The sequence below is a fragment of the Salmo salar genome, chromosome ssa10, assembly GCF_905237065.1.
Source record: "Salmo salar chromosome ssa10, Ssal_v3.1, whole genome shotgun sequence".
Classification (NCBI taxonomy): Eukaryota; Metazoa; Chordata; class Actinopteri; order Salmoniformes; family Salmonidae; genus Salmo; species Salmo salar.
Window position 1 is genome coordinate 88,242,807 of NC_059451.1, and position 27,295 is coordinate 88,270,101.

The window sequence follows — 27,295 nt, forward strand, 5'->3', positions numbered from 1 at the left end:
GTGGTAAAGATAATAGCCGAATCCCCCTTCTATATAGGAGTTATTTGAAGCGGGTGCATAAACGCGCGCGTCAAACTAAAGATATAAGCATGTTTTTTTCCCATGAGGATGAACATGGGTTAATTGCCACATTGGGGTTAAAATATCACTTTTCTCCCCTACATATCGGTATCCATCTAATGGGTCATGATAGGTGGAGACGAGATTTTGAGTCTGCCCTACTCCGCGCAAATTCGCCCTCCCTCACGCACACTAGATACACCATAGAGGCATACATAAGAGTAGGCGCTCTTCTCATGAACATGATACTGAGCAACGCTCTCACCTATGTAGCAAAGTAGCTGTGCTCAGCAAACGGATTGTAACACTTTGACGCGGATTTTTACTTGTTTCAGACGCGTCTTTTTCATGAATTGAGTGGCTCCTGAGCAGAATGGTATCCCTCGTGAATTACGCGTGTATTTTCTTGCCTCTTGCTCTCCATCTGAGTAAGTGTTCACTTAGAAATAATATTTGTTTTTCTATAGAAATAACAGTAATGTTTAATTTGTTAGTACTATGTGGGGGTTCTTGGGTGGGATTTATTAAATACACCTCTAAATTATAGGGGAACGAGTCGCGCTAAAGTGGACACCAGAAAATATTTCACATTTTATCAGTGCCTAGGTACAAAATTCGTCAGTTCAAAATGTTTTATTATATAAATGTTTGAATGGATAATTAACAGATTTGCTGACGTAAAACTAGGTTACAGACTAAAATGAGTTAAATGATTGCAAAGAGATGAGGCAAGTAAACAGTTGATAACATTTTTTTAGTCGTTTTACCATATTTGGTCGTATTGTTTAGTAGGTCCTATTATATAGTATTATATTAGTCGTCTACCATTGTAGTAGATTTGAATTCACATGCGCTTTGTTCTTGGGTAGCCTATTACACTACATTCCCAAGCGCAGTCGAAGCGTCAGCGTGTGTGGCGTCAGTGAATACAAAATCTAGAAGAACAAATTTGCACTGTCTAGTTATTATAATAGCCTAAGCATTATATTGTCTGCATTCTGAAATAGTTGTATGCTCTCTCGGGACAACTGAACCCGTCACCTCGATTCCCTCCGCGTATTCCTCACAAAGGAGGGGCTGACGTAATAGCCTACTATCCATTGGGGAATTGAATGCGAAAAGATGCCAATGGAAATGAATAATGAATGAATCGCATTTGCCTTCCCCTGATAGACTCCATAAAGTAGCACAGGTATCTCATCTGAACCTGTGTGGCTCGCAAGCAGAATAGCCCTCCTTTCGATCAGTGCGGATCATAGCCATCCCTCAACCTTAACTTATTTTCGTGTGAAACATATTGGTAAAAAAAAAAAAGCACACACACCACACAACCTTTAGAAGGATTATCCCAGGAGGTTATCATGTTATGCTACTTTTCCCTGGCGCTCAGTATTGGCAGCCTTCATTCTGCATAATATTAGAGAGAAAGTATTATCTGTCCGGTGAGTAGTCGACCTTTATAGTCATACAGCGTCGAATGTGCATCGCCCATACATACTATAGGCCAGGGATCGACTAGATTCAGGTGCAGGACACATTTTAGTTGAGTGGATGGTCAGGGGTCCAGAACACAAGACGCTTAAACAGATGTTATCATATACAAACGTAAGAAAGGTTAGAATTTTTTTGGTCAAATAATATATCTGTTGGGGCTTTTTATGGTCACTTTTCCAGTCTACAAATGATTTGTAATGATGTCTCTCTATTATGCATGGGAAAACTTTCGATCAGATTTGGGGAACCCCGCTATATATGTTAGACCAGCCATTGAGAGAAAAATGAAAGATATAACAGGATTCTCTCTCAATTTATGCCTCTGTGGTTTGAGAGTGTTCTAAAGGCATTTTACTGCAGTACACAGGCATATGAAGCAGATATTACTTCCTCATTAAATCAGGTTCATGCTCTCTAGTAGAATTGCATCCACTTTCCTCTCTCTTCGTGACTATTCATTACTGATCTTCATTTCCCCATGATAATTCATGGTTCACACCCATATCACACATTTTCACACCAACCATGTCCTCCTCATTTTTATTCAGCCTTTGCATATAATATCTATCAGATCACCGGTCTGGTACATCTACCATCCCAGTCCTCGCTGTACTTCAATGGATAATCTGCAACTTTGTAGTCATCTCATCAACATAGCTCCAACACCTCACAATTAAGGCAATATAAAGTGCCTCTCCTGAATCCTTTGTTTATAAATTAATCTTCTGATTCGGTTGCTGGAGAGTTTAGTAATTAAGGAGCATACGGGGAGGCATGGAGAGGAATTTAATTTCTCCACCTGAATTGTGCATGTGATTAATCAGACACAGCCCCTCTAAGCTTTCCACAACTTCACATCAGCCCTGTCCCAATAATTACCTCCTCCCCTCACCCTCTCCCTGTCTCCTCTCTCCAGCACAGACTTAAGAGTGGCGTGGAGTCCCTAAACAAACGCTGTGAAATGAAACAGCAGCCGTGCATGACACTCCGTGACACTCCACCCTCAGCCAAGGCTGAGAATTAATATTCATAGGTAGACCGACTTTTATACTTCTGTTTTGAGGAGTTACAGGAACTTGTTTCCTCTAGCACTAATGAGTCGTGTGTGATTCAGCTGTGACGTTGTGTCAGTGACTTGATGTGTTGTGTGCTTGGAGGGCTATTGAGGAAGAACAGAACTCCATTGGCTCCCAATGTGCCCAAGGTTGCTGCAACTTATGTCCCTGGTGCTTTGTTCTGTGTAGGCAGCAGATGCTCTCGTGGGCGGGGGGTTGCGTACCGTAACTCTGAGGTATGGGCGTAGAAAGTCAGGTATCTCTTCCCATCTGTTTTCAAAGCAATGCTATACGTTTGGCTGAGATGAACAGTTCTAGGGTAGCTTCAGAGGTCAGGTCATAGAGAAGAGAACAAGGAGTAAAGGCCGAGAAAAGGTCAGATAGAGTGTGTGCAGTGGACACTAGGGCTGGACAGTGATGTAATTCCCGTCTGTTGTTGAGTGGAGTGAGCATGGAGCTTCAGCTCTGTGGAAGCCTGTGCTAACCCTGATAAGTTACAACTGGAAACTCAGGTGTTCTAGTCAATAAAAACAAATTAACTCCCAGAGTGGGTCAGTGCAGTTGTGTCCATTACAATGAGCCTCTCACTTACTCTCCATATGAGTGGGAGAGGGATCAATGTGCACAGGAAGCTCATTTATTAGTCAGATGGAGAATGGCCTACCATGGTCCTGGACCAGTACTAAGAACACAGAAACACAGAGGGAGAGAGGGATGCTGATGCTCAGTAGTCATAGAATGAACCGCATGGAGAAAGGCTCTTATCGGTGTGTCAGAGTGTTCTGTCACTGTCTCACTGAGTGCTTTGCTTTGTGTCAAAACTTCCATTCTGTCAACATGTGCTTAACAACTTCCAGGAAGTCAGTTCATTTTTACTCTAAATATCTGCATGAAGACTCCATCTGCGAATAGCATTTTTATTGAAATGTATTAGATTTCCCCGTACAATCTTCTGCAGTTCAAGACTAAGTAAGTAAGTAAGTAAGTCGCTCTGGATAAGAGCGTCTGCTAAATGACTTAAATGTAAATGTAAATGTGAAGACTACTCTAAACAGCGAGAGTTAGACGCATGAACACAACAGAACCCTGTGCTTCATGAACACAGCACAGGGAGTAAGGAGATGAAAACTGTTGCAGGGATTCCCTGCCCCATAGACCTGGGCTGGCATAATTAGCCAGGTTGTTGGTATTACCTCTGTGTGCTCTGGAGCCTCCACTTGTCACAGTGCCTCTGAGCTGGGGTGGCTAGCCTGGCACACTGTGGATGGGAGGTCTTGGCAAACCCAGCCAGAACGTTCAATCTTAGGGGCACTAGACATGTTAGCTGCTCAGGTAAACAGTTTTCCGATATTCATCTTTAATTCAAGCTCCGTTGTGAATTCTCTTAACAAGCCTTTAAGTTAAATGATGTAAAGATGAGGGGCGGCTGGCTAACTCCATGTAGAATCAACTCATCACTCTTGTTCAGAGATAATCTCTCTGGCCCCTTCATTTGTCTCAGTTTCAACAGTATGGGATACAGGAAACAAGGAATGCTGGCAGTGTACTCACAGAGGATATGTAACTGTTTGTAACCATCTCTTTAGCCATGTGGATCAAAGCAATGTGCCTGCAGCCTTTGATTCCAGCCAGGTCACCCTTGATACAAGTCATTATTCGACATCCACCCATGTCTGAGGACGTCGGAAGACGATGTGTTAACTGTCCACTAGGGGCAACAGTGAGCGCTGTTACCTTCAAGTAGGAATTTGCCTCTGATTCCATTGGTTGCAAGTTTGAATCCAGCAATATTATTTTTTAGATTTTTGTTTTAAGCCTATCCCAAACCTTAACCCTTAATGCCTAACCTTAAGATTTCTGAGTTAATGCCTAAACTTAACCTTAAACACTTCAAAATTTGACGTTTGCAACAACTTCAAAATGTAATGTTTGAGAAACCAGTGGTGGAAAGTACTTAAGTAAAAATACTTTAAAGTACTACTTGAGTAGTTTTTGGGGTATCTGTACTTTACTTTACTACTTATATTGTTGGCAATTTTTACTTGACCACATTCCTAAAGAAAATAATGTACTTTTTTCTCCTTACATTTTCCCTGACACCCAAAAGTACAAGTTACATTTTGAATGCTTAGCAGGACAGGAAAATGGTCTAATTCACACACTTATCAAGAGAACATCCCTGGTCATCCCTAATGCCTCTGATTTGGCAGACTCACTGAACACAAATGCTTAGTTTGTAAATGATGTCTGAGTGTTGAAGTGTGCCCCTGGCTATACGTAAATAAAAAAGAAAAGAAAATCATGCCGTCGGGTTTGCTTAATATAAGGAATTTTAAATGATATATACTTGTACTTTTACTTTTGATACTTAAGTATATTTTAGCGATTACATTTACTTTTGATACTTAAGTAAATTTTAAACCAAATACTTTTAGACTTTTACTCAAGTAGTATTTTACTGGGTGACTTTCACTTTTGCTTTAGTCATTTTCTATTAAGGTATCTTTACTTTTACTCAAGTATAACAATTGGGTACTTTTTCCACCACTGTGAGAAACATGGATGAACGTCTAATTCTGACATGAGACAGAGCTAGTTGCAGCTTCATGGGTTTTTTCTTTTTGTGGATCCATCCACTCATGTTCTTGTTTCCAATATTTATTTTAGGTAATCTTTTACAGTAAGTTGCTCTTACCTGTGTACTTACTTATACCTCTTGACCCCCTTGGGAGAATAGGGAGTCCACCATGGAACTCTCTTACCTGTGTAGTAACACTGCATGTAACAACACTAATATTAAAATGTTGTTACAGTACTTTAGCAATTGCAAAACAATATATTTGAGAGCAGATTTGTAATTACAGAAGTAGAATAGGTACTTTTAATATGCCTACACTACCGTTCAAAAGTTTGGGGTCACTTAGAAATGTCCTTGTTTTTGAAAGAAAAGCTCATTTTCTGTCTATTAAAATAACATCAAATTGATCAGAAATACAGTGTAGACATTGTTAATGTTGTAAATGAAACTACAGATTTTTTTATGGAATATCTAAATATTCATACAGAGGCCCATTATCAGCAACCATCACTCGTGTGTTCCAATGCATATTGTGTTAGCTAATCTAAGTTTATAATTTTAAAAGGCTAATTGATCATTAGAAAACTCTTTTGCAATTATGTTAGCACAGCTGAAAACTGTTGTTCTGATTAAAGAAGCAATAAAACTGTCCTTCTTTAGACAAGTTGAGTATCTGGAGCATCAGCATTTGTGGGTTCGATTACAGGCTCAAAATGGCCAGAAACAAAGACCTTTCTTCTGAAACTCGTCAGTCTATTCTTGTTCTGAGAAATTAAGGCTATTCCATGTGAGAAATTGCTAAGAAACTGAAGATCTCGTACAACACTGTGTACTATTCCCTTCACAGAACAGAGCAAACTGTCTCTAACCAGAATAGAAAGAGGAGTGGGAGGCCCTGGTGCACAACTGAGCAAGAGGACAAGTACATTAGTGTCTAGTTTGAGAAACAGACGCCTCACAAGTCAAACAGACGCCTTACAAGTCCTCAGTTGGCAGCTTCATTAAATAGTACCTGCAAAACACCAGTCTCAACGTCAACAGTGAAGGGGCGACTCCGGGCTGCTGACCTTCTAGGAAGAGTTGCAAAGAAAAAGCCATATCTCAGACTGGCCCATAAAGATTAAGATGGGCAAAACAGACACTAGACAGAGGGAGATTGGAAAAAAGTGTTATGGACAGATGAATCTAAGTTTGAGGTGTTCGGATCACAAAGAAGAACATTCGTGAAACGCAGAAAAAATGGAAAGATGCTGGAGGAGTGCTTGACGCCATCTGTCAAGCATGGTGGAAGCAATGTGATGGTCTGGGGGTGCTTTGGTGGTGGTAAAGTGGGAGATTTGTACAGGGTAAAAGGGATCTTGAAGAAGGAAGGCTATCACTCCATTTTGCAACGCCATGCCATACCCTGTGGACCACGCTTAAATGGAGCCAATTTCCTCCTACAACAGGACAATGACCCAAAGCACAGCTCCAAACTATGTATAAACTATTTAGGGAAGAAGCAGTCAGCTGGTATTCTGTCTATAATGGAGTGGCCAGCACAGTCACCGGATCTCAACCCTATTGAGCTGTTGTGGGAGCAGCTTGACCGTATGGTACATAAGAAGTGCCCATCAAGCTAATCCAACTTGTGGGAGGTGCTTCAGGAATTGACAACTAGAATGCCAAAGGTCTGCAAGGCGGTAATTGCTGCAAATGGAGGATTCTTTGATGAAAGCAAAGTTTGAAGGACACAATTATTATTTAAATAAAAAATAATTATTTATAACCTTGTCAACGGCTTGACTATATTTCCTATTCATTTTGCAGCTCATTTCATGTATGTTTTCATGGAAAACAAGGACATTTTGAAGTGACCCCAAACTTTTGAACGGTAGTGTAGGTATAAGAGCAACTTAGGTCTTCTTCATACCATTTTAATTAGTGCACCTGTCCCATAAGTAATCTTGATTATTCCATTGTGCCCCAACCATAAGCTATGGCCTAGGTGAACACATACATTACACACACATGTATTATGCAGTTTAAGTGATCCATGGTAAGGATGGTAGGTGAATGTAATGAGAGACTAGGAAACCATTCAGTATAAGTGCATTGACATCGAAAGCACTTTGGAAATCCCTTGGCAGTTATTATGTAATATATTTTGTGTACAATCACACAATGTTAAAGCATCTGCGTACAGTATCTGCTTAACTCTGTATGATTACTATCTTACATAATGTTTTCATATAAATTCAAATGATTATTTTTGGAGGAGGATATTTGCATATTCTGCAGTTGTAAAAATATAAAATCCAGCCAATTATTTCTAGATTTGAAAGAACAGACCACAAATACTAAATTAGCATGATCTTTCAGAGATACTTGGAAAAATATTGGGTTCTTCATGTTTTTTAATGCTGCATCCCAAGGAAAAATGCAGCTGCGTGCGGCAGTCCTGAATGATTTAAGCAGTTTCACCACTTTTCCATCTTGCTTTTTTATGTTAGTCACACGTAGGATTCCTGGTTATATCTCATCATGATGTCCTTAAATTCCTTAAATGTATCTAACATTGATTAAATGTATTTAATATAAATAATGGCCCATTAGATCTGATGTTAAAGCATGAAGCAGTTGGCCTGAAGAATCATCCTGAATTTCATTCCATTGGCCTGATGAATCATCCTGAATTTCATTCCATTGGCCTGATGAATCATCCTGAATTTCATTCCATTGGCCTGATGAATCATCCTGAATTTCATTCCATTGGCCTGATGAATCATCCTGAATTTCATTCCATTGGCCTGATGAATCATCCTGAATTTCATTCCATTGGCCTGATGAATCATCCTGAATTTCATTCCATTGCTCAGTTTTAAGGAGGATAGTAGGGGACATATCACACTTTAAAAGTCCCATACTGAGTGTAGAATGTGTCCCATTTAGCCTACTTACATCCCACCCCTTCAACCACACACAAGATCCAGAGATAAACAGAGATAGCTTTTAATTACTCCTGATTTCTCCATAGGGATGAAACTCTTCTATTGCAACATATTGATCATATTGAGCTCCCTCCACCGTCCACCTATGCAGAGGACCAACCAACATTTCTTTCTGATGCATAATTTTCCTGATGCAAATTATGGGGCTGTGGAAGGAATAATGCTCTTGGCACAGCTGAATTGAGGTAGCCTGACTGTTTCTGCACTCAACAACACTACATCATTGCGCAGCCAAACTAGTCAGTGATAGAGTTTTTCAAAGTAGACAGATAGGCACTCAACCATCAGAGGTAAAGATGTACGTTTTTTTTTTAGTAATGTCCCAATGATGTTATAGGAATGTTCTCAGGTTGCTGGGTCAGGGCTCAGCCGTGTGATGCTATGTTTATATTAAAATTATTTGACTCTTTCAGAAAAAGTAGATATTGGTGTTTGTAGAGCAGAAGGTGTAACAGGGAAAGGAAAAGGGAGGCCTAGGAGGAAAGGAGAGCGAATCATGAGTTAACTTTATCCTTCAAACTGTTTTCTTTGAGGGCACATGCCCTTATGTAACCTAATCGACCAAGTTGAAATGAAGTGCAAGAGATGCATACTCACCAAAGGATAATGTTATCAATTTGTGTCAAGCCAGAAGGCGGTTGCCACACAAGTTTCCATTATTAACACCTTTTCTATCACAGATAGAAATCATCTTTTAACTTCAACACTTCTTTTGAGTCTAGTTTTGCTCTTACATAGGGCTTCACATACTCTATTTTACTGTTATGAATCTGACCATGTACTGTATGACATCTGTTAATTTGATACAACTCTGTGGTCTATCAACTTCAGTTATGACACACTGTATGACAGATGGGATTCTCGTGCCTCTTTCACAGACTATTTTCAGACCTTTTTGTGTGTAGCTGAGTAGTTTTTCTTTTTGTCAGACTGAATGATTCAGCCCTTATATCTTAACCGTCTCACGTTGGACACCACACTGATTGTATTCAAAAGGCAGTCCCATCTCATTGGCTTCTATATCTTCTTCTTGTCTGTTTTAGTGAGGGTTATTAGAGCAGCTATGTCTCATCTGCCTGTTATCAAAGGTAGCGCTCAGCTCAGCGCTCAGACTCTGCTGAGGGGAAGGGACGGGAGAAGAGGGGGATGCAGCGAGCCACAGCTCCCTCCACCTCCACAGGCAACAACACTCCCATGGCGCATGGACTTGGAGGAGATATAGAGTGAGTGTGTGTGGTGTTTCTGTGTGTCCATGTGTTGTGTTCATTTTCTTAAAGTGTGTGTGTGTACGTATTTGGGTGTTTGAGTGTGTGTCTGTGTTTATTAAATGGCGTGCTAAAGAAGGAATATGAAAGAAGCTTGCACATTAAAGATCTTTTCTCTCTTCGTCAGTGCCCTTCAAGCAATTTGTGTATCCTTTTAGCTCTTCTGAGCCAAAGAAATAGTTACTTGGCAAGTATTTTTTCCTACAGATTTATCAGATCTTTAGAGAGAGAGAGGGAAAGGCAGGAAGAGCGTTCAAGAGACAGAAAGGCTTAAGGAGCTGGACTGGATTTAATGTCTGAGAAGGCTTTTTCCTTACATTGATGTGAATGGTTGCTCTCTGAGTAAAGCCTATTTCTCATACTCTCTCTTCCTCCCTCTCTCTCCCTCCCTTTCACTCTCTATCTGTACTAACCAACAGGCAGATAATTTGCCTCATGCAGTCTTCCTAGGTCTGCATTTTGTCCAATTATTTTCATACACCTACAGGACAACTTGCACAGCAGCGCTGGTGGTCCTAATGAACATGATTGTCGGCAGTAGCAGCACTAATCCACTCATTTCAGTGTGACCTGCTTGGCTTCAACCCTCATTAGAACAGATTACAGTTGAACCAAGACTACACCAAGTTGCTCCACCTCTCCTTTCTCATAATGCTTCAGAATAGACAAATTATGTTACCAAACCTTTGTCTTTCTGGAGCACAGTATTTATGTAATCTCTATCTCTTCACATTTCCGTCTCACTCCTTTCTGCATCACTATTTCCTCTATGGGAAAATATATTTTCTGTGGTTGTAGGATTTTTATTATTTTCCCTCCTCTCCCCTGTGATGGGAACTGAGGTCCAAATGGAAAAATCTGAGAGGTTAATCATTCATTTGGAAACGGGAGTTAGTCCAGTAGAGCTAATTATCAGGGGTTGTTCTTTATGCCGATCCTATGCATAGCCTACTCTCCCTCTCTCTCTCTCTCTCTCTCTCCCTCCCTCTCTCGCTCATGCTCTCTCTCTCTATTTCTCTCTCTCGCTCTCTTTCTTATTATGCCCAGCATGGAGGTTGCAGTGGGAATTCAGTCCCTCTATTCCTCTCGCACGCAATGCTGTCACCAGCAGGTTCATTAGCCTGGCTGTTGCCCTTAATGATGGAGTTACCATAGTAAACCTCCCCAGCGTTCCACCTACTCAGTGTCAGAGAGTGCAACAGCAGTTACCTGGTCAGACAAAAATCTTTGGCTTTGCTGCTCAGAGAGTGACATGCTGAATATTCGCTCAGACAAAAAAACACGGAGCTACTACTAATCAGAGACACAATGGAGTCTGTGTAGACAGTGAACCACAGACCTCTGAGTGCCACCCACAGATGAAGAATGAGGACTTCTGTTCAAATTCTAGTCCCTGTGAGGGTGGTACTAATGATGTGGTGGATATATCAGCCTAATAACTTGGCTAATGGTTCCTGTCTCTAGAGCACCTTGTATTGGATGGAGTTGTCTTCCCAGTGAATGTGTGTGGAGCAGACGTTAGAAAACGCCCGGGCCAGTGTAATGTACATCTCACTCTGAATTAAATAGTCAGGTCTGTAATTATTGGCACCCTCAATAAAGATTAGTAAAAAATAATGTATAAAATAAGTAATACAAATCCTGAGCTATATTGTATGCTCCAAAAATGGAGATTGGAGAACACGTTGGGAGGGTTCTTACACTATTCCTCCATTCAGAATGTTTACGGATCCTTGATGTCCTTCGTCTGCTCTTATAGACTGCCCTCTGCAATTCAAACCACAGGTTTTCAATGGGGTTCATTTTGTGGTAAATGAACCATTTCTTTGTGGATTTTGATGTGTGCTTGGGCTTATTGTCCTCGACATTGCCCTCGACACCATATGTGAATTGATTGCCCCCCATCTATCTTCTGAGCTCGTGCTACTAGGTGACCTAAACTGGGACATGCTTAACACCCGGCCATCCTACAATCTAAGCTTGATGCCCTCAATCTCACACAAATTATCAATGAACCTACCAGGTACAACCCCACATCCGTAAACATGGGCACCCTCATAGATGTTATCCTAACTAACTCCCCCTCCAAATATACCTCTGCTGTTTTCAATCAAGATCTCAGCGATCACTGCCTCATTGCTTGCATCCGTAATGGGTCTGCGACCAAACGACCACCCCTCATCACTGTCAAACGCTCCCTAAAACACTTCTGTGAGCAGGCCTTTCTAATCGACCTGGCCGGGGTATCCTGGAATGACATTGACCTCATCCCGTCAGTAGATGATGCCTGGTTATTCTTTAAAAGTGCCTTCCTCACCATCTTAAATAAGCATGCCCCTTTCAAAATATTTTGAGCTAGGAATAGATATAGTCCTTGGTTCACTCCAGACCCGTCTGCAGTTGACCAGCACAAAAACATCCTGTGGCGTTCTGCATTAGCATCGAATAGCCCCCGTGATATGCAATTTTTCAGGGAAGTTAGGAACAAATATACACAGGCAGTTAGGAAAGCTAAGGCTAGCTTTTTCAAACAGAAATTTGCATCCTGTAGTACAAACTCAAAAAAGTTCTGGGACACTGTAAAGTCAATGGAGAATAAGAGCACCTCCTCCCAGCTGCCCACTGCTCTGAGGCTAGGAAACACTGTTACCACCGATAAATCCACTATAATTGAGAATTTCAATAAGCATTTCTCTACGGCTGGCCATGCTTTCCACCTGGCTACCCCTACCCCGGTCAACTGCCCGGCACCCTCCACAGCAACCCGCCAAAGCCCCCACCATATCTCCTTCACCGAAAACCAGGTAGCTGATGTTCTTAAAGAGCTGCAAAATCTGGACCCCTACAAATCAGCCGGGCTAGGCAATCTGGACCCTCTCTAAAATTATCTGCCGAAATTGTTGCTACCCCTATTACTAGCCTGTTCAACCTCTCTTTCGTATCGTCTGAGATTCCCAAAGATTGTAAAGCTGCCGCAGTCATCCCCCTCTTCAAAGGGGGTGACACTCTAGACTCAAACTGCTACAGACCTATATCTATCCTACCCTGTCTTTCTAAGGTCTTCGAAAGCCAAGTTAACAAATAGATTACCGACCATTTCGAATCCCACCGTACCTTCTCCGCTAAGCAATCTAGTTTCAGAGCTGGTCATGGGTGCACCTCAGCCACGCTCAAGGTCCTAAACGACATCATAACCGCCATCGATGAGAGACATTACTATGCAGCCGTATTCATCGACCTGGCCAAGGCTTTCGACTCTGTCAATCACCACATTCTTATTGGCAGACTCGACAGCCTTGGTTTCTCAAATGATTGCCTCGCCTGGTTTACCAACCACTTCTCTGATAGAGTTCAGTGTGTCAAATCGGAGGGCCTGTTGTCTGGACCTCTGGCAGTCTCTATGGGGGTGCCACAGGGTTCAATTCTCGGGACGACTCTCTTCTCTGTATACATCAATGATGTCGCTCTTGCTGCTGGTGATTTTATGATCCACCTCTACGCAGACGACACCATTCTGTATACTTCTGGCCCCTCTTTGGACACTGTGTTAACTAACCTCCAGACGAGCTTCAATGCCATACAACTCTCCTTCCATGGCCTCCAACTGCTCTTAAATGCAAGTAAAACTAAATGCATGCTCTTCAACCGATCACTGCCCGCACCTGCTCGCCCATCCAGCATCACTACTCTGGACGGCTCTGACTTAGAATACGTGGACAACTACAAATACCTAGGTGTCTGGTTAGACTGTAAACTGTCCTTCCAGACTCACATTAAGCATCTCCAATCCAAAATTAAATCTAGAATAGGCTTCCTATATCGCAACAAAGCATCCTTCACTCATGCTGCCAAACATACCCTCGTAAAACTGACCATCCTACCAATCCTCGACTTTGGCGATGTCATCTATAAAATAGCCTCCAACACTCTACTCAACAAATTGGATGCAGTCTATCACAGTGCCATCCATTTTGTCACCAAAGCCCCATACACTACCCACCACTACGACCTGTACGCTCTCGTTGGTTGGCCCTCGCTTCATACTCGTCGCCAAACCCACTGGCTACAGGTTATATACAAGTCTCTGCTAGGTAAAGGCCCGCCTTATCTCAGATCACTGGTCACCATAGCAGCACCCACTCGTAGTACGCACTCCAGCAGGTATATCTCACTGGTCACCCCCAAAGCCAATTCCCCCTTTGGTCGCCTTTCCTTCCAGTTCTTTGCTGCCAATGACTGGAACGAACTGCAAAAATCTCTGAAGCTGGAGACTCATATCTCCCTCACTAGCTTTAAGCACCAGCTGTCAGAGCAGCTCAGATCACTGCACCTGTACATAGCCCATCTGTAAACAGCCCATCTATATACCTCATCCCCATAATGTATTTATTTATCTTGCTCCTTTGCACCCCAGTATCTCTAATTGCACATTCATCTTCTGCACATCTACCATTCCAGTGTTTAATTGCTATATTGTAATTACTTCGCCACCATAGCCTATTTATTGCCTTAACTCCCTTATCTTACCTCATTTGCACTCACTGTATATATACTTTTTCCCCCTTTTTTTCTACTGTATTATTGACTGTATGTTTTGTTTATTCCATGTGTAACTCTGTGTTGTTGTATGAGTCAAATTGCTATGCTTTATCTTGGCCAGGTCGCAGTTGCAAATGAGAACTTGTTCTCAACTAGCCTACCTGGTTAAATAAAGTTGAAATAAAAAATCTAATAAAAATTGTCTTGCTGGAAGATCCACTTGTGGCCAAGTGTCAGTTTCCTGGCAGAGGCAACCAAATGTTTGGCTAAAATGTCCTGGTACTTGATAAAGTTCAGGATGCCATTGACCTTAAAGGCCACAGGACCAGTGGAAGCAAAATAGCCCAATATGAATGGAGGAATGGTCTAAGATCCCTCCTAATATGTTCTCCAATCTCATAAAACATTTTAGAAAAAGGTTAAAAGCACATACCTTTACATTTGGTAGGCCATACCCTATCCCTTGCCCACACCACAACAAACATGGCGTCAAAGCCGCTTCTCGCAACAGCCATAAACGCTTCCCTCGAATACAGCATCGAGCACATCACTGCAACACTAACCTAACGTAGCAGGTGTAAAAGAAACACCTGAAACTATATCCTCTACATACTGGTCTTGGCGATAAGAAAACAACCCTTCTGCACTGTTAAACCAATCCAGTAAATGTGGAGGAGGAGTTAGCAATATGGAGTGTCGCCTTGTTAACGTCCAAAAGCGGAAGTCGCTTCACAGGCTCTTTCCATTTCCCCTGAATACCGGAACATCCAGTTGTTGGGGACTTGACAGAGGCTACTTCAACACAAATCATTGTTTTTGAGGGCTGTCGTTTACTTGAGTAAGCAACGTGGTAAAGTATTCACAGAAAAATAAACAAAAGTAAGCTGACCAAAAGTTTGACAGACTTTCGTGAGAGGGAATATGCATTGTTCCCTGTACTCTGGGTGGAACAGACACTGCTACTGGAGAGTTCCACCTTCGATATTTATTTACTTGCTCACCTTGTCTCATACCAGCTAGGTGCCACGGGCTACACACTGATACTAGATTATACTCGATTTTGATTGGTATCTAATTTGTTTTAGTTTCATAATGACAATTACTTAAGCATTATGTAAGTTCCAGCTGTAATGTCAGTGTTACTACACAGGTATAAGAAAAACTTATTGTTAAGGGTTACTCCACTGATTCTCCAGTATACAATGTCACTGGCAGAGCAAGAGCCCTAACAGATGAACAAAAAAGTCTGTGGAGAGTATTTTTTTAACTACAGTTGAAGTCGGAAGTTTGCATACACTTAGGTTGGAGTCATTAAAACTATTTGTTTAACCACTCCACAAATTTCTTGTTAACAAACTATTGTTTTGGCAAGTCGGTTAGGACATCTATTTTGTGCATGACGCAAGTAATTTTTCCAACAATTGTTTACAGACAGATTATTTCACTTATAATTCACTGTATCACAAATCCAGTGGGTCAGAAGTTTACATACACATGTCATGGCTTTAGAAGCTTCTGATAAGCTAATTGGAGGTGTACCTGTGGATGTATTTCAAGGCCTACCTTCAAACTCAGTGCCTCTTTGCTTGACATCATGGGAAAATCAAAAAGAAATCATCCAAACACCTGAAGGTACCACGTTCATCTATACAAACAATAGTACGCAAGTATAAACACCATGGGACCACACAGCCGTCATACCGCTCAGGAAGGAGAAGCGTTCTGTCTCCTAGAGATGAATGTACTTAGGTGCGAAAAGTGCAAATCAATCCCAGAACAACAGCAAAAGAGATGCTGGAGGAAACGGGTACAAAAGTATCTATATCCACAGTAAAACGAGTCCTATATCGACATAACCCGAATGGCCGCTCTGCACGGAAGAAGCCACTGTTTCAAAACCGCCATAAAAAAACAGACTACGGATTGCAACTGCACATGGGGACAAAGATCATACTTTTTGGAGAAAGGCCGTCTGGTCTGATGAAACAAAAATAGAACTGTTTAGCCATAATGACCATCGTTATGTTTGGAGGAAAAAGGGGGAGGCTTGCAAGCCGAAGAACAGCATCCCAACCGTGAAGCACGGGGGTGGCAGCATCATGTTGTGGGGGTGCTTTGCTGCAGGAGGGACTGGTGCACTTCACAAAATAGATGGCATCATGAGGAGGGAAAATTATGTGAATATATTGAACAACATCTCAAGACATCAGTCAGGAAGTTAAAGCTTGGTCGCAAATGGGTCTTCCAAATGGACAGTGACCCCAAGCATATTTCCAAAGTTGTGGCAAAATGGCTTAAGGACAACAAAGACAAGGTATTGGAGTGGCCATCACAAAGCCCTGACCTCAATCCTATAGAAAACTTGTGGGCAGAACTGAAAAAGCGTGTGCGAGCAAGGAGGCCTACAAACCTGACTCAGTTACACCAGCTCTGTCAGGAGGAATGGGCCAAAATTCACCCAATTTATTTAATGTGGGAAGCTTGTGGAAGGCTACCTGAAACGTTTGACCCAAGTTAAACAATTTAAAGGCAATGCTACCAAATACTAATTGATTGTATGTAAACTTCTGACCCACTGGGAATGTGATGAAAGAAATAAAAGCTGAAATAAATCATTCTCTCTACTTTTATTCTGACATTTCACATTCTTAAAATAAAGTGGTGATCCTAACTGACCTAAGACAGGGAATTTTTACTGGGATTAAATGTCAGGTATTGTGAAAAACTGAGTTGAAATGTATTTGGCTAAGGTGTGTGTAAACTTCTGACTTCAACTGTATTTCATACAATATATGAGGGTATACACAAGGTAGTTTGATTAAACACCTGGAGATAATAATTTTGGGGGGAAGCTAAAAGAAACAACAACCTGCAACGACGAAGAGGCCACAGATTCGTAGTGCTTTCTTCAGGCATTTCCTCACTTTCTACATGAACACAGTAAACAACCAGCTGTAGGAAGTAAAGTGAAATGAGATCATAATGTACATCTAAATGGTCCTCTGAACTCAAAGTTCTGTTTTCTTTTTAGAGGTGTCAAAACATTTTGTGTATGGGATCATCAGAAGGGTGTGCATCATTCAGAAATTGACACATGAGAAAGAATGGTCTGCAGCACTTGTGCAGCAGACATTAGCACCAATTCAGCTAGTTCAGCACTGCGCCTGGCAACAGCTGCATATTCACGAATAGAGATGTACATGCATGTGCCGAGAAAGACTCAGCCCGTCAGTCTGCCAGGTGGGTCGCCTAGACCAGTGGTTCGCAAACTTTTTATAGTCCCGTACCCCTTCAAACATTCAACCACCAGCTGCGTACCCCCTCTAGCACTCTCAAATATTGTTTTTGCCATCACTGTAAGCCTGCCACACACACACACACTATACAATACATTTATTAAACATAGAAATGAGTGTGAGATTTTGTCACAACCCGGCTCGTGGGAAGTGACAAAGAGCTCTTATAGGACCAGGGCACAAATAATAATATAATAATAATCAATAATTTTGCTCTTGATTTTGTTATCTTACATATAAAACCTTATTTGTTCATCGAAAATTGTGAATAACTCAGCACAGGTTAATGAGAAGGGGGTGCTTGAAAGGATGCACATAACTCTGCAATGTTGGGTTGTATTGGAGAGAGTCTCAGTCTTAAATCATTTTCAACACACAGCCTATGCTTGTATTTAGTTTTCATGCTAGTGAGGTCCAAGAATCCACGCTCACATAGGTACATGGTTGCAAAGGGCATCAGTGTCTTAACAGCACGATTTGCCAAGGGAGGATACTCTGAGCACAGCCTAATCCAGAAATGTGGCAGTAGCTTCTGATTAAATAACATTTTCACAGAACCACTTATTGCAATTTTGATGAGGCTCTCTTGTTCAGATATCAGTAAGTGGACTGGAGGCAGGGCATGAAAGGGATAACGAATCCAGTTGTTTGTGTCGTCCGTTTCGGGAAAGTATCCGCGTAATTGCGCACCCAGCTCACTCAGGTGCTTCGCTATATCACGTTTGACATTGTCCGTAAGCTTGCGTTCATTTGCACACAAAAATCATACAATGATGGAAAGACCTGTGTGTTGTCCTTGTTAATGCAGACAGAGAAGAGCTCCAACTCTTGAATATAGTTGAGGAGAGTCCCTGTAATCCTAGATTCTGATCATTCAGGCGAGAAAAAACATTACCCAGACTGGCTAGTCGTGTGAGAAACTCATCATCATGCAAGCGGTCAGACAAGTGAAAATTATGGTCAGTAAAGAAAACTTTAGGCTCGTCTCTCAATTAAAAAAAACATGTCAATACTTAGGCCCTTGATAACCAGCCCACTTCTGTATGTTGTAAAAGCGTTACATGGTCGCTGCCCATATCATTGCATAATGCAGAAAATACACGAGAGTTCAGGGGCCTTGCTTTAACATTTTCGCTGTAGTGTCTAAAATGTCTTTCAAGCTGTCAGGCATTCCCTTGGCAGCAAGAGCCTCTCTGTGTATGCTGCAGTGTACCCAAGTAGCGTCGGGAGTAACTGCTTGCACAAACGTTAACACTCCACTATGTCTCCCTGTCATGGCTTTTGGGCCATGAGTACAGATACTAATACATGTTGACCACCAAAGTCCATTTAATGTCACAAAGCTGTCCAGTACTTTAAAAATATCCTCTCCTGTTGTCCTGGTTTCCAGTGGTTTGCAGAAGAGGATGTCTTCCTTAATTGACCCCCCATAAACGTAACGGACATATACCAGGAGCTGTGCCAGGCCCGCCACGTCTGTTGACTCATCCAGCTGTAACGCATGGAATTCACTGGCTTGTATGTGAAGCAGTAATTGTTTCAAAACATCTCCTGCCATGTCACTGATGCGTCATGAAACGGTGTTGTTTGATGGATGCATTGTCTGTATAGTTTCTTTGCCATTTTCCCCCAGCATTGTCCCGGCCATATCCACAGCAGCAGGAAGAATTAAGTCCTCCACAATAGTATGGGGCTAGCCTGTCCTAGCCATTCGGTAGCTCACCATAAGACGTTTCTAGCCCCTTCTTATTAATGGTATCTGTTGCTTTTATACATGACTTACTACTCGAAAGTCGTCTTAATTAAACCATCTAATGTGATTGGATGTTAATTATTTGACTAGGCTACCTGTATTTGACATTGTGTTGTTATTTCGCTGAACACTAGATGGTTTAACTTTATTTTTGGCAGTGAAACGAGGCTACTCAGGAGAGAAAGAAACCTCACCCAAATGTATAGCCGCGTTGGAAAATATAAATGGACTGTTTGAAAATGTGAAGAAAAAAAATCTAGCACATTTTTGTTTGGCGTACCCCCAACGGCTGGGGTACCTAGTCTAGACCCACTTATTACAGAGCACTGTTTATTTTTCTCTTGTCTATTCTGTTTTTATGTGTTCAGAGGTTAATGATATATGGAGCGATGCAGAATGGACCTTTATAAATACAACTTTATTCTGTTTTTCATGTGTGTATTTCCTCCAAACTTCAAAACATCTCCTGCTACATTGATGTTTTAAGGGAGCACATGTTAGACAACATATACAAAACATTATGTTGGTACAGTATAGTTCAACTCATTATGCTGTTCTGTTTCATTTTTACTCTGTATTATATAGCAGGACAGATTATAGATATTGTGTTTCCAGAAAGTCTTACAAACTCTCCCGGGACCATAAGTTCTCTCATTTGGGTAGTGACCAGCAATTATGTGAGGATTATCAGGAGCAGTAATACGAATAAGCAGCAGTGTTTTAAGCAGCTCTGACTGGTGAGTCTTTTGCTGAATCCTTCCAACTGCTCCCCTTGATCTCTGTGCTCCACTCTCATAGCACGCAGCTACAATGACTGGCGAAGGCCGTCATTGTAAATAACAATTTGTTCTTAACTGGCTTGCCTAGTTAAATAACGGTTAAAAAAGAAGAAGCTATTTACCCTGGTTTACAGGCCAGTTCATTACTGAGGCTTCCAGTGGAAGAGGAAGGTCAATACAGTGAAGCAAAGCCTCCACTGTGGTAGTTCTGATGTGCAGTAGCACTCTGAGTCAAAGAAACTCCAGTAACAAGCCCCCTGGAACATTGCTGTAATGACAGGAAAACTAAATGAAACAGTGCCTTTGGCATCCAGTTGTCTATACTGTACGTAGTGCTAGAGACAGTATGGCTGTGATGCCTGACATATAGAAACTCTTCCCTCTATCCTTTTAATATCGATATCTGCACTTTAATTCTGTTTTTTTCTCATGACGCCAATACTCTTCAAGGAAAAGATCTGCACAGAAAAATCACTAGATTCCTAACCTTCAACGAACGCGTCTTCATCAATCTTTATTGATGGAGAGGGGGGAGTTTGGTAAATTATCAATGCAAAACCAGTGTGATGAAAATACACCAGAATGGATAGAAAAGTAATGTCATTTTCTTTTAGGCCTAACTACATCAGTTAGGTCTGTGGTTTCTTCATCAGTCATGTCTGCCTGACTTGAGACTGCCTGCTTTTTTATAGGAATACTCTATGGATTCCCCCAGGCTCTGTCATGCTATCAAATATTTACATTTATGCTCAAAAGCAGCTTACAGTATCTGCTGCCCTGTATAGGATGCATATTGAACCAGACCTGGCTGGGACATGGGATGGTGCGTGGCGTGGTGTGCATGGCGCTGGGATATAGCATAATGCTGGAGTTCAATTAAGACACATTTCTATTGGGGAAAGTAGCAACGTGCTTATATGAGGAACCACTGGGCTGGACAACCGTGGTCTTTTTCAGCCAACATATACCTTTTTTTTTTTTTTTTACTTCTCAATAGACAGTGCATTTGTTAATTTCCTCTTCCCTCCTGTTCCTTATACTGTCCCTATCTCTCTTGGCTCAATTCAATAATTTGTCTATCTCTCTGCTCTTTCTAGGTCTTCATAAAATTCTGATGAGGATGAGTGAAACCAATAATCTTTAGACCCCCACTGCCAAACATTGGCCGAAATCAACAGGAAAAAAAGGAGGCGGGAAAAGTCATAATTAATCAATATTAATCATGTTCTTCCCAGGGTACCAGAAGAGAATTCTGGGCCCGTGTCTACAAAGCCTCTCAGAGTAGGAGTGCTGATCTAAGATCAGTTTAACCTTTTAGATCATAATGAATAAGATTATATAGACAGGTTGGGACTTGATCCTAGATCAGCACTTCTACTCTGAGACGCTTTTTATATTATGCTATATTCCAGGCCCCGGTGATCTGCTGTCTGACCCAATTACCATCCTCAGTTTTACCTCACTTAGTCCCGTTAGCTTTTTTGAGGGTTCGCCTTTAAAATGGTTGGATTACCGTGGGAGGGAGTAGCAGGGGAGGAGAGAGGGGATGAAGAGATAGAGGTCTGTAAGGGAGAAGTTTGGGGTTATTGAGTGGGTTCATGACTCACTTGAAAAAAAATGTATATTCACACGGCTTACAGGCACTATTTGCTTCACATTAAAATTATTCCTATGTAGCCTAAATGCAATCTTGAAATTAAGTTGTATCTGGGTCACTCACACAACAGCCTGTACCCCTCTGACATGCTTCAGCTAAAACATCCTTCAGGGCCACTTTCCTTCCAAACTTATTTTTCACACATGGACTTTCTGGAGTGTGCACCTTCAAGGTTAGTTGTTGGTACAGTGCATCATGCTGTTCAGATTCAATTAGTTTGGATTGTGTAAAACCATGCTGATTTCAAGGACTTAAGTACTCTATCTGAAATAGTCTGACAAAGGAACATAACCATGTCTCTCAATGTCAGAAGAGCTGAAGATGTACAGCTATAGATACACTATATATTCAAAAGCATGTGGACACTCCTTCAAATTAGTGGATTCGGCTATTTCAGCCACACCCGTTGCTGACAGATTTATAAATCGAGCACACAGCCATGCAATCTCCATAGACAAACATTGGCAGTAGAATAGCCTCACTGAAGAGCTCAGTGACTTCCAATGTGGCAACAAGTCAGTTTGTCAAATTTCTGCCCTGCTAGAGCTGCCCCGGTCAACTGTAAGTGCTAATATTGTGAAGTGGAAACGTCTTGGAGCAACAATGGCTCAGCCGTGAAGTGGTAGGCCACAAGCTCACAGAACGGGACCACCGAGTGCTGACGTGCGTAGCGCGTAAAAATCATCTGTCTTTGTTTGCAACACACTACCGAGTTCCAAACTGCCTCTGGAAGCAATGTCAGCACAATAACTGTTCGTTGGGAGCTTAATGAAAGGGGTTTCCAATGGCCTAGCAGCCACACACAAGCCTAAGCCTCTGGCCTGCACAAAGCCCTGACCTTAACCCCATCGAACACCTTTGGGATGAATTGGAACGCCGACTGCGAGTCATGCCTAATCGCCCAACATCAGTGCCCGACCTCACTAATACTCTTGTGGCTGAATGGAAGTAAGTCCCCGCAATGTTCCAACATCTAGTGGAAAGCCTTCCCAGAAGAGTGGAAACTTATAGCAGCAAAGGGGGGACCAACTCCATATTAATGCCCATGATTTTGTAATGAGATGTTCGACGAGCAGGTGTCCACATACTTTTGGTCATGTAATGTACATATGGAGGATCCAGCTATAGAGGATCCAAGGTTTGTCAAGCCTTGTATAAGACAGAGCTTTGTGCCACTTGTTTAAAGTAACCAAACACGTTTACAAAAACCACTCAGAAGTCCTGTGCTTGGCAATATTGAACTCTCCTGATGCTCATTTCTCCCCACTGTGAGCCAGGGATACAGAGAGTGCTGATGGTATACTGTATGTCTCTGTGTCTCCGTCCAGTCGTCGGCCCCTGTCCCAGCTCTGCCTCCTCCACCAGGAGGTGTCACTCCATCTATAAGGGCTTCGCTCAGTGTCTGATGGCTCTGGGAGACAGCCTGACCGACAGTGCCCAGAAAGATGAGGACACACAGGAGATACACACCATCTGCAAGTAAGCACCCCCCCCCCCCCCACACACACATTATGGCCCTATAGTCACTGACAGATGAACCAAGACCAATGATTATGAACTTACAGTAGATACAAATCCCCTCATCTATATGTTATTTATAGACACACACACACACTCTGAAATGTGTATATTGACATAACACTGTGACCCATAACTGAATTACCATTGAACGATGGGCTTCAACAGATCTTTACCTCTATTTCAATATCTCCATCGCGCTCTCTTTCTTCTCCATGGTTATGCCCCAGCTCTCTCTTTCTTCTCCATGGTTATGCCCCAGCTCTCTCTTTCTTCTCCATGGTTATGCCCCAGCTCTCTCTTTCTTCTCCATGGTTATGCCCCAGCTCTCTCTTTCTTCTCCATGGTTATGCCCCAGCTCTCTCTAACATCCTGACAGCACTTCCCATTTTCTGGAGGCATATTGGAGTGCCTAATTAAATATTGAGGGTCTCTCTTTATCCATCTCTGTCTTCCATTCTATTTATACATGCGTCTGTAATCCATCTTAACATTATGTCAAGGAATTTTTTATAAAAATCAAAACTCATTTACTCAATTTCTACACATTTAAAAACTCTAAAATGCAATTTGGAGAATATCAAAAACAAGCAACATTTTACTCCAGACATGATCAACTTGTTGCTGTAGCTTCATTCACCTCAGTCAATAAGGGACTTAACATTCTACAAACACATTAGCTGCTACGCACTAGTTCAGCACCGAGGTTACACTCTTGTTCAGTTTCATATCAAGTCAAACAGCAGTTACCTAGCCAAAGTATCTTTACCTCAGCACTGTTTCGAGAAGAAGTCGCTCTGTTCCCTACAGCTGCATCGATAAGCTCTCCATAAAGCCAGCTAGCCATAAACAGCCTTCCCTCCCGCTCCCAGGCGTCCGCATGGTCCTAAAGTCCTGAGGGTTCTAAACTGCATTTGCCTTTTAGTCTGGATTTGAATAATTGTAGTAGCCATTTTTAATTGTTGTTGTTGAGCTAGGGTATGACCCCCCTGGAAGATGCATCACCCCATCAAGATCAACCCATTCCCAGAAAATATTGTTGCATCAATGTAGGAAGGTCCTGTCGGGAGTTGTTGTTCAGTATTGCGGAGCTGGAGACACACTTGTTATCTTAAGGTATATAGTGGTCATTACAATTATGTTATTATTTTGGTCATATTCCTTAAGGTACCAATTAAGGTACTAATCCTGCCATTCAGTAAACTTACTCTTACGTGCGTGTGTATACATACGTCTGCACACACACACACACACACACACACACACACACACACACACACACACACACACACACACACACACACACACACACACACACACACACACACACACACACACACACACACACACACACTTCCTAGGAATGTGGGCAAATCTGTTAGGGAAAGGCAGTTTTTTCCCTACTGGATTAAAGTCTCAGATTTGCATCTAGGCCAAGGCTGCACCACTGTCAGTATTCTCTATGGAATGATAGGAGAGTTTACCTTGAGTATAGAATAAAAATTAAGGAAAATCTGTCGTTAGTAGAACAGGTAATGTCCTTGTTTCCCGGGCCGGGAGCTTGGTTTGTTTATGCATTAGCATGCAGTGTATGTTTCAGATCAAGTGTTTAATCTAACACCTCAGCAATCCTTTATTATTTTAATCAGAAAATAGACTGCAGGCAGATATTGCTAACAAGCTGCCCTTCACCTGCTGTTACTCTGCTGTTTTCTACTGCACATGTGACTCTGGGACTTTGCAAGGCTGGATTTTGCTTCCTCTTTGTTTCACCCATTCCCCTCAAGGTCTCTTGTGTGTACAATAAACAGATGCCCTAAGCCCCCAACAGATGTGCTGTTTAAGGGTTGAGTTAAGACCATGGGCCAATATCCAAATACAGTGCAAGTTTAGCCTTTCTGAACTTGTACACGGGGAATGTGAATCTAAGATGTTTATGAGTGGTGTTAACTCTTCCCGTCCACACACAATACCCCATAATGACAAAGAAAAAACAGGTTTTTAGAAATGAGAAAGAAAGGATATATCACATTTACATAAGTATTCAGACCCTTTATTCAGTACCTTGTTGAAGCACCTTTGGCGCGATTACAGCCTCGAGGCCCTTGGCACACCTGTATTTGGGAAGTTTGTCCTATTCTTCTCTGCCAATCCTCTCAAGTTCTGTCAGGCTGGATGGGGAGCATTGCTGCACAGTTATTTTCAGGTCTCTTCACAGATGTTTGATCAGGTTCAAGTCCAGGCTCTGGTTGGGCCGCTCAAGGACATTCAGAGACTTGTCCCGAAGCCACTCCTGCGTTATCTTGGCTGTGTGCTTAGGGTCGTTGTCCAGTTGGAAGGTGAACCTTCGCCCCAGTCTGAGGTCCTGTGCACACTGGAGCAGGTTTTCATCAAGGATCTTTCTGTACTTTGCTCCGTTCATCTTTCCCTCGATCTTGACTAGTCTCTCAGTCCCTGCCGATGAAAAACATCCCCACAGCATGATACTGCCACCACCATGCTTCACCGTAGGGATGGTGCCAGGTTTCCTCTAGAAGTGACACTTGGCATTCAGGCCAAAGAGTTCAATCTTGGTTTCACTAGACCAGAGAATCTTGTTCCTCACGGTCTGCAAGTCTTTAGGCGCCTTTTGGCAAACCCTAAGAGGGCTGTCATGTGCCTTTTACTGAGGAGTGGTTTCCGTCTGGCCACTCTACCATAAAGGCCTGATTGGTGGAGTGCTATAGAGATGGTTGTCCTTCTGGAAGGTTCTCCCATCTCCACAGAGGAACTGTGCCACGACACAATACTCTCAGAGCTCTACGGACAATTCCATCGATCTCAGGGCTTGGCTTTTGCTCTGACATGCACTGTCAACTATGGGACCATATATAGTCAGGTGTGTACCTTCCAAATCATGTCCAATCAATTGAATTTACCACAGGTAGACTCAATCCGGGCGCCCAAGACGTGGATGTTGAATACGTGGATGTCGCACCTCTCTGATTCCAAGGGGTTGGGTTAAATGCGGAAGACACATTTCAGTTGAAGGCATTCAGTTGTACAGCTGACTAGGTATACCCCTTTCTCTTTCCCTAATCAAGTTGTAGAAACATCTCAAGGATGATCAATGGAAACAGGATGCACCTGAGCTCAATTTCGAGTCTCATCGCAAAGGGTCTGAATACTTATGTAAATAAGGTATTGATGTTTGTTTTGTTTTTTTGATGAGGAAATTTGTTTATTTAATACATTTTAGAATAAGGCTGTAAAAAAGTCAAGGAGACTGAATACTTTCCGAATGCACTGTATGTGACCATCTCTGTTCCACCCCCTACAGGTCCTGGGATGAGTTTCATGACTGTGCAAACGTGGCGATGGCCTGGTGTCCGGATGAGGCTTCTGCTGTCTGGGAGTCTTTGCGACAGGAGTCCAAGAAGATGCAGTTTTCTGGAAACCTGTATTACATGTGCTCCAGTCGTAACCAACCAGCTGCCAACGCTGATGCCCTGAGCCCGTCCAACCAGGAAGAGATTAACCAGGAGTCTCTTAAAGCACACGCCCACTGTCCAGGTCCTGCCTCCTTCTTCTTGCTCCCCTCATGTCTGTCTTTTCTGCTGCTGTTGCCTAGCCTATAGACACGACCAGGGTGAAGGGCAGGGAGGAACTCATAGAGGACATGTACAAACAGACAGTATCATGAAGTCACTCATATTTCTTTCTGTACTAAAAAGGAGTTGCATATATTTCTAGCTGCACGTTCAGATTGGCAGTTCCTCATCTGTAGTGTATTCATTTCGTACACACATATCATCTCTATGGATAACTTTATATGTCTGTACAATACTACTGTCCTCAGATTTTTTATTCATAGATTTTAGATGTGTATTACAATTGGTTTTGTTGCAAAATGCTATATACTGTGCCATGCAAAAGTATTCACCCCCCTTGGCATTTTGTTGCATTACAACCTGTAATTTAAATAGATTTTTATTTGGATTTCATGTAATGGACATACACAAAATAGTCCAAATTGGTGAAGTGAAATGAAAAAAATTACAAATGGAAAGTGGTGCGTGCATATGTATTCACCCCCTTTGCTATGAAGCCCTTAAATAAGATCTGGTGCAACCAATTATCTTCAGAAGTTACATAATTAGTTAAATAAAGTGCACCTGTGTGCAATCTAAGTGTCACATGATCTGTCACATGATATCAGTGTTCTGAAAGGCCCCAGAGTCTGCAACACCACTAAGCAAGGAGCACCACTAAGCAAGTGGCACCATGAAGACCAAGGAGCTCTCCAAACAGGTCAGGGACAAAGTTGTGGAG

General features: G+C 42.1%; 1 protein-coding gene and 1 long non-coding RNA gene across 2 annotated transcripts; one reads left to right on the forward strand and one right to left on the reverse strand.

The window, feature by feature from the left end:
• The first annotated feature begins 165 nt into the window (after positions 1–165).
• Positions 166–26,893, forward strand: LOC106560823 (neuritin). The gene is made up of 3 exons (XM_014124157.2): positions 166–488; positions 22,795–22,945; positions 26,304–26,893. The coding sequence occupies exons 1-3, from the start codon at positions 434–436 to the stop codon at positions 26,599–26,601; spliced, it is 504 nt and encodes a 167-aa protein (XP_013979632.1). The 5' UTR covers positions 166–433; the 3' UTR covers positions 26,602–26,893.
• On the reverse strand, positions 22,734–23,849 carry LOC123724460 (uncharacterized). The gene is made up of 3 exons (XR_006757020.1): positions 23,754–23,849; positions 23,161–23,376; positions 22,734–22,889 (listed from the first exon to the last, which is right to left on the reverse strand). It is a non-coding gene; the product is annotated as an uncharacterized lncRNA (long non-coding RNA).
• Positions 26,894–27,295: the final 402 nt, after the last annotated feature.

Coding starts and splice junctions, on each gene's coding strand:
- LOC106560823 (XM_014124157.2), top strand. CDS start 434: ATGGTATCCCTCGTGAATTACGCGTGTATTTTCTTGCCTCTTGCTCTC. Junction 489..22,794: donor GCCTCTTGCTCTCCATCTGA/GTAAGTGTTCAC, acceptor GTCTCCGTCCAG/TCGTCGGCCCCTGTCCCAGC. Junction 22,946..26,303: donor GAGATACACACCATCTGCAA/GTAAGCACCCCC, acceptor CACCCCCTACAG/GTCCTGGGATGAGTTTCATG.